General features: G+C 45.0%; 1 protein-coding gene across 4 annotated transcripts; it reads right to left on the reverse strand.

The window, feature by feature from the left end:
- Positions 1 to 3,306: 3,306 nt before the first annotated feature.
- Positions 3,307 to 6,795, reverse strand: MCL1 (MCL1 apoptosis regulator, BCL2 family member). 4 transcript variants are annotated; one of them, XM_044914616.1, is made up of 4 exons: positions 6,611 to 6,795; positions 6,031 to 6,151; positions 5,459 to 5,706; positions 3,307 to 4,921 (listed from the first exon to the last, which is right to left on the reverse strand). In XM_044914616.1, exons 1-4 carry the CDS (start codon positions 6,716 to 6,718, stop codon positions 4,805 to 4,807), a joined length of 594 nt encoding a protein of 197 aa, XP_044770551.1. In that variant the 5' UTR covers positions 6,719 to 6,795; the 3' UTR covers positions 3,307 to 4,804. The 4 variants fall into 4 exon arrangements, with proteins under 4 accessions (XP_044770551.1, XP_044770549.1, XP_021543811.2 ...); XM_044914614.1 differs by having other exon boundaries at positions 3,307 to 3,901; positions 5,501 to 5,706; positions 6,031 to 6,795; XM_021688136.2 differs by having other exon boundaries at positions 6,031 to 6,795.
- Positions 6,796 to 7,691: the final 896 nt, after the last annotated feature.

The raw sequence follows: 7,691 nt of genomic DNA on the forward strand, positions 1-7,691 counted from the left end.
CAGAGCGTCTGCCTTCGGCTCAGGTCATGATCCCGGGGTCCTGGGATGAACCTGGCATCGGGCTCCTTGCTCCGCAGGAAGCCTGCTTCTCCCTCTCCTCCTGCTTGTGTTCCCTCTCTCCCTGTGTCTGTCAAGTAAGTAAATAAAATCTTTTAAGAAAAAAAAAAAAGGGCACCTGGGTGGCTCAGTTGGTTAAGCGACTGCCTTCGGCTCAGGTCATGATCCTGGAGTCCCAGGATCGAGTCCCGCATCGGCTCCCTGCTCGGCAGGGAGTCTGCTTCTCCCTCTGACCCTCCTCCCTCTCATGCTGTCTCTCAAATAAATAAATAAGATCTTTAAAAAAAGATGTATTTAAGTAATCTCTACACCCAACATAGGGCTCAAACTCATGACCCTGAGATCAAGAATAACATGCTCCTCTGACTCAACCAGCCAGGCACCCCCCTTTTTTAAAACTAGGCTCCACGTTCAACCTGGGGCTTGAACTCACAACCCTGAGCTTGAGTTGCATGCTCTTATCAACTGAACCAGGTAGGTGCCCCAAAAATAAAGTCTTAAAAAACAAAACAAAAACCCACTGAATCCTCAGAGGTCTGTTCCATCTGCCTGGAGGCAGATTCCCAACCCCCATCTTTCCACATGCCTCACATAACTAAGATAACATTGTAGCAACTCTGAAACTAAAGCTGGTCCAGTTAAATTTTCAAATCTTGAAAATGAGAAGCCTTTGAGCAGTGTGGGAGGGTTCAAGAAGACAAAGTTCTGTAATCTTTGAACAAGTAGGGCCAAAAAGAACTAGGGATAAATTAAGACCGACCATCTTGAACTCCAGGAATTAACGGCCCATGCTCTGAGCATCTGGCTGGAGCCATGCTACACACCAGTTGTGCAAGTTATTTCACTTTTTGTAAAATACACCAGCTGTCACAACTGCTTTAACATTTTCTAAAAGGAAACCGTATGAAGCAAGAGCTCTAAAGTCGCAAAACAGGAACTGAAAGACAAAGTCTGGTTGTGTCAAATGAAGGGAAGTGTTGATTACTTTGACTCCCTCAGTGACTCATGTTACCTAGTTACCATTTGAGCCGAGTTTTTTAAGGTGTTAAACTAAGGAACATGACCACAGAAATGGCTTCACATCACAACCTACCAATGGGAGCAACCGCCAATGCACAGAACTCGAGAAGGGCCAAGATTTGGACCCTTGGATCCTATGCTACCCTAGCTCCAACCCTCTGCTTAGGAGTGCACTAGTATGTAACAGCTTTGTAATGATAAAAAGTTGCCCTCTCCTAGTAGTTAGACTTCAGAAAAAGAGGGGCTTCCAAGCAGAAATGAACTTTTAAATGCACAAAAGCACAGAATCCTGTTTGTACAATTAGCATTTGGTGCTCAGGGCTTGAAACCAATATACAAACTTCGTATTTGCACATTTCCATGGTGATTCAGCTCCCTTTCAAGGCAGCTGAAAATAAAGACAGGATAGGGTTTCTGAAATTAATGTGCTTATTCTCACCTCTGTTTCTGGGAGAAGGGGAAAAAAGTACCAAGAACCTTATCAAAACTCTTAACTATGGGTGTTAACTCTTCTAACTCCTTCATCTAAGAAGGTGGAGATGGGGAGATAGAAGAACTGCAGCAATAAACCAGCACACGGTGACTAAAAGGTGAAAAATCAGGACAGGGATTTTGATTGTTAAAATGTACAGGAACTACTCTGAAGTACAGCAGTAATACATTTCAAAACCCAACACCTCTAATTTGAATGAAAAAAGGGTTTATTTGGAAGGGAACCATCCTTTGCTCTAAAGCAAATCAACTTTACCAGGCTTTTGCTTGTTAACTCACCTGTATTTATTTGCTCAGCTGACTTCCCTAAAAGGCTTGTCTAAGTGGGGGAAGGAAGACAGTCATCGATTAGAAAACACCCGTACCACACCTTGCATTTGAATAAAAGATTTATTATTTTCTTCTCAGGAAAAACAGGAAGTTAGGGAAACATACTACATTTTACAGCCCACATTAATTTGTAGTTGGTCCTAACCCTTCCTGGCACAGCTGTCAACAGCATTAGCTGTTTAACCAGAACCAAGGTGTTCACCCCCAATAGTGTGTGCATGGACACTAGAGGATTGCATGTTTTTCCCTGAGAGAAGCATAAGACAAGTTGCTGAGAGCCAGCTTTCCAAGGAGCCCCTCCCTTTCCATTTTGGAGGATTTGCTTAAACTATGCAAGCCAGTCAGCCCTTAGAACACGTGCCTCCTCTCCCTAGAAAACCACCCACCCTTCCCTAAAGCACTTGGGCTCCCTAAGCCCTGATAGCCCCCGACACAAAGTTTCAACTAAGATCCTCCTCTACATTTCAGCAGTCACACCTAGTAAATTGGTAAGTGGGTTCCCTAAACTCCTCCAATTTACATCTATGCACTTATTTCCACAACTGGATAGGGGGAGACAGGCCTTTTAGTCATCTTTACCAGATCTTAAGATTAATTAAAAACTACATAAAGTGCTTTTAGGTCCTTAGAGATAGACAGGACATAAATAAGTGGTTCATGATCAAGAACGATAAATACATAGGTAAAAATAGCTCTAGCTAGATGACCTTATGGCTCGATGATGGGCAGGCAGGGCAATCCTTCCCTATTACATTCTTAGTCATTTTATTCATGCCTATTTTCATCTGGAGTCCACAGACTAAAGGTCATGTTCTGCGAATGAAGCTTTAAAATGACCCTATGTCTTCTATAGAAGCTTTCTTCAGTTTACCAGCAGTAGCTTTTACATAACTCTTAGAGGTTTAACAGAGCCCATCTCTTTCTGCAATTTTAAATGAGCATTTTTGAACGCAAAGGAACATAATTTGTTGTCCCTCCTCTGAAAATTCCTAAAGGGACTTTTAAAACTTTCCCCCCAAAGATAGGATCAATCAACAACTGAAAAGGTACCAATCCAAGGAAAAGGGACTCCCACCACATGACTGTTATGGTCATGGCACCCACTGTACTACAACCTCCAATAAAATTCATTAAGGATGAAGGTCTCTGCTGGGGTGAGGGGTGTGTGGGGGGGGTTACGTAGGGTTCATAGTGCCAAAAACTAAAAGGGCTAGTAAGAGGAGTTCAGGGATGGAGGGGTAAGGATGTAAGAACTGAAATAACTATCTGTAGAGGGAGAACAAGTAGCAAATATTTCAAGGAAGGACAGAAAATAAACAGTTAACTAAGTTCGATAAAATGTCAAGTCTGAAATCCAAAGAGATGCCAATGCAAAAATCTGAAACAAAGTGTGGGAATCATTAATAGAAATGAAACATAAGTATTTGTTTTATTGATATACTAGGCTTAGACCTGTGTTTAACAAGCAAGCCTAATAATAGCACCATGGTTAGACTATAAGCCTGCTTTTCCAAGCCATCATTTTACAATTTATTAAGCAAACAAGGGATCAAGTATCTCTCATCCACTGATGTGATCTTTTTATATACATACTGTTAGTAAGTCCCATTTGGAACAGCTGAAAATCTTTTAGCAAAAGTTTTGAAGATGAGCTCATAAACTCAATTTAAATTTTACCAGTTAAATTAGGTCAAGTGGAAGGAACTCAAATGAGTAGCTTACTCATCAATCAGAGCCCATTATTTTGTAAGTTATCAGCCCACATGCGCCCCCTGCCCAAAACTTAAACTCCACCTTGACTCAATTACTGAAAACCCATATGTAAGGCGGTGAAAGGATGAATTCCCATTCCTCAGTTTCTCAATCCCAGATTTTAAAAAAACAAAAACTAAGGAATACTTACCAACCAGATAGGAAAATTAAAGTCTGCATAGTTATGAATCAGAATTGTTCCATTACAACCAAGTTGTGTACAATTACACCAATTGGTTCTGTATACAATCTAGAAGACCAGAACAATATTTAGAATAGAAAAGCTGTTAAGAAATAGATTCCTAACTACAGAAGTTCAAACGGGTATGCAAAAACTGATGTATTTCGAGACTCTTCATCCCTTTACATTTCAAAGAAATAGACTTTCTGTAAAAATATACACAATTTTTACAGACAAATACATTTACAAGATGTTTTTACCTTAAAAATTGAGGACATTCTCATATTTGCAACTGTAATTATTGAGCCTTAAGTCAAGTATTCTTGGCCATCACTAGGCTAATAAACTAAACCACTCAAACCAAGCCAAAGTAGAACAGGTTTAAAAGTCCTGAGCAATTGGACTTTCTATTCAAGAAGTATACCTGGGAAAGCTAATTACAGAGAAAAAGCTTCCCTTCACACTCTGTTGTACAGTACTGAGGCTTCTAGTCATAGTTATTACCTGTAGCTTAATTCCATTTTATACAGATCAATGCCATTGTTAGTGCTTCTCTTTTAACACTATAAGAAGTTAATTAATTCAGTGGACATATTTAATGGACTCTATGACTAGCCTGGCTACTGGCCACTCTCCTGTTCTAGACAAGGAAATTAAGTCTCTTCAACCCTACCATCTCCACTAAATCTAAAAGTCCTCCTCCATGGCCTCCCAAAGTTTGCCTGTTGCTGAAACTGAACTTTGCTTCTTTTAGACAGTGACTCTTCAAGGGGGACTACTTTTCCCATGTATTTATTCCTGTTAGCCATAATCCTCTTGCCACTTGCTGATCTACGTTGCTAGAGTAGAACTCTTGGAGGTTACAGCCTGGACAGCTCAAAGTCCAACTTCATAAATACATTTGATTTCACAGCAGTCGTATGTGGTTTTGGTGCCTAGGGTTGTTAAAAGTCAATTATTGCACTTAAAAGGCTATCTTATTAAATATGCCAAACCAGCTCCTACTCCAGCAACACCTGCAAAAGCCAGCAGCACATTTCTGATGCCACCTTCTAGGTCCTCTACATGGAAGAACTCCACAAACCCATCCTAGGAAACAAAAAAGAAAAGCACATTTTCAAGTATGGGTTTCCAATGGCTTAAAAACACTATTCATAAAGAAAAGATGAATTAAAAAAACTAAAGTTCCACCCCCCCTCAAAACATAATAAACCAATTATTATTTACCCAGGTTACAGAAGACACATTATTCAATTAAGGGGGGGGCGGTTGCAGCGCAGCTCTCAGAAATATAGTTTACTATCATCCTCAAGTGATTATTTTTCCATAATTTGAATCCACTGAAAAGCATCCAGCTGAATTACAATACCAAAAGCAAATGACTCAACAACCGCGAACAGCCTACAGAAAACCGGATTTTTGATGCAACAATTCAAGACAGTCCTACCACACTATCTCTGTGAACCCACTACTTAAATCAACGTTAGGCAAACAGAGATCCTAAGTTGGAGCCTAAAACCTGAGTTGTGCATCATAAAAAGCTTTAGATAGTCCTAGACTTTCTCTATAAAATCCTTCATTCCATTTCCACTCCAAGACCCCTCCTCAACCTTAAAACAAACTTACCCAGCCTCTTTGTTTGACTAGCCAGTCTCGTTTTGTCCTTACGAGAACATCTGTGATGCTTTCTGCTAATGGTTCGATGCAGCTTTCTTGGTTTATACTCTTCAAGTGTTTGGCCACAAAGGCACCAAAAGAAATAAGAGTCACAATCCTGCCCCAGTTTGTTACTCCGTCACTGAAAACATGGACCATCACTCGAGACAAAGATTTGACATCGTCTTCGTTTTTGATGTCCAGTTTCCGAAGCATGCCTGAGAGGAAGAAAAGCATGCAGGTTCTCACGGCCTTTGTCTAAACCAGGGCATGATTTGTCTGCCCACCCACGGCGAGGGATATCGCTATTTGGGGTCTATAGAACTCAGGCCGACCCCAGTTGAAAACTGACATCCCACCCTTTCCGGGCTTTGAACAGAGCTGCCATTTCCAAAAGAATTAGGATGGGCGGAAACAATGACTCACGGCCAGAAAATTCTGGTTTCAGAAATAGACTGCGAGTCGTTTCAACAGACTTGTTTTCGGTTTCCACCCATCTTTGGCGGGTGAGTCCTGGGACAGGTGAAACGTAACCCCCTTACCTTGGAAGGCCGTCTCGTGGTTGCGCTGAACCCCGTCCCCGACCCGTCGGAGGGTCTCTAACGCCTTCCGGCTGGCCGCCCCAGACCCGCCCAGTGGTTTCGCGTCCTTGGCGCCTGTTGCCTGTTCCCGAAGGTACCGAGAGATAATCTCCAGCGACTGCCGGTACAACTCGTCTTCCTCCTCCTCTGCTGGGGGTGGCGTCGAGGGCAGTGAGCCGTCCCTGCAAGGGCCACTGCTGGCCTCCCCGACCAACTCCAGCAAAGGCAGGACAGCCGGCCGCTTCCCCAGAGGTTCCGGCTCGTACCCGTCCAGCTCCTCTTCGGGCGACATGATGGCGTCGGCGGCTGGGCCTTCCATCTCTTCAGGCGGCGACGCGCGGCGGGTGGGCTCGAAGAACAGCAGCCTCGGGGGGGTCGCGGTGACGTCGGGGCTCTCGGCGCCAATGGGCGAGGGCCGCGCGACCCTCCGGGCGTCCGGCGCAACAGTGGCCGGGGCACTCGCTCCGGCGCTTCCGCCAATCACCGCACCGGCTTCCCCTCCCCCTAACTCCCGCCGGGCCGTGGCCTCCTTCCCCGAAGCCAAAAGCCGCCCTCCCGAAGAGGAGGCCCCGCCGCTGCCGGCCCCTAACCCGGCCCCCCCACAATAGAGGTTGAGTCCAATTACTGCGTTTCTTTTGAGGCCAAACATCGCAAGCTGCCGCCGCCGCCGCCGCCGCCGCCTCCTGGGTGAGAAAAATGGGGGAGGCCCTGATCCCTCAGTGGAAGGAAGCGGAAGTAGGACTGTGAGAGGAGCTTCTATATCATGGTTTTAGGGCCAGTCCTATGGTGGCGTCAGCAAGTTAAAAAAAAAAAAAAAGTGTAGTCCCATAAAAGGGGAAACGGGTGGAAGCTTCCGGAGAGTTGCGCACGGCACCTCACCGGCCGGTAGGGGTAGGGGCGGGGCTTAAGGGCTGGGCGGGGTCTTCCGGCGCTCGAGGGCAGCGAGGCCGGTTACGTAAGGGTGGCTCGGGCGCTTGGGCTGGTGGGTTCCAGTTCTTCCCAGGTGCCGAAGTGGGCTTGCCGGTGGGTTTCTCGCTGCTTCCCAGAGTCCTGGTTTCGAGCCCCCGCTGTTGTTTCTGTGGCAAAGGCTTTTTTTTTTCTGTACCAAAGTCTTAACCCATTGAATCACTCAGAGACTGAGGAAAGGGGCTGGGCAGTTCTGGCGTGGCTGGGGAACAACGGTCTAGATAATACGGGTACTTAAGAGGGCACTGTTGGGGACCTGCAGTTATTTTGCACAACCTTTGCTCTCAGTCCAGCAATGTTTGGAAATGGGGACGCTCCAAGAACTGCCCTATGGATCATTTATATGTAAGTTGAGTAAATGAAATTGTTCTGCCCCTAGTAAGTTTTATTCGTGCCTCCCCACTTAACTTTCTCTCATGCCCCATCTCTACTCCACAGTCTCTGGTTATTTACGTGTAAGCCTTACCCTATTAGCACCTTTTCTGAGACTCCTGACACCTTTTATTTATTTTTAAGATTATTTATTTATTTACTTGACAGAGAGAGACACAGCGAGAGAGGGAACACAAGCAGGGGGAGTGGGAGAGGGAGAAGCAGGCTTCCTGCAGAGCAGGGAGCCCGATGCAGGGCTCGATCCCAGGACCCTGGGATCATGA

The sequence above is a fragment of the Neomonachus schauinslandi genome, chromosome 4 (assembly GCF_002201575.2).
Source record: "Neomonachus schauinslandi chromosome 4, ASM220157v2, whole genome shotgun sequence".
In the NCBI taxonomy this organism is placed as follows: Eukaryota; Metazoa; Chordata; class Mammalia; order Carnivora; family Phocidae; genus Neomonachus; species Neomonachus schauinslandi.

Coding starts and splice junctions, on each gene's coding strand:
- MCL1 (XM_021688136.2), bottom strand. CDS start 6,718: ATGTTTGGCCTCAAAAGAAACGCAGTAATTGGACTCAACCTCTATTGT. Junction 5,707..6,030: donor CCACGAGACGGCCTTCCAAG/GTAAGGGGGTTA, acceptor TCTTCCTCTCAG/GCATGCTTCGGAAACTGGAC. Junction 4,922..5,458: donor TAGTCAAACAAAGAGGCTGG/GTAAGTTTGTTT, acceptor TTTGTTTCCTAG/GATGGGTTTGTGGAGTTCTT.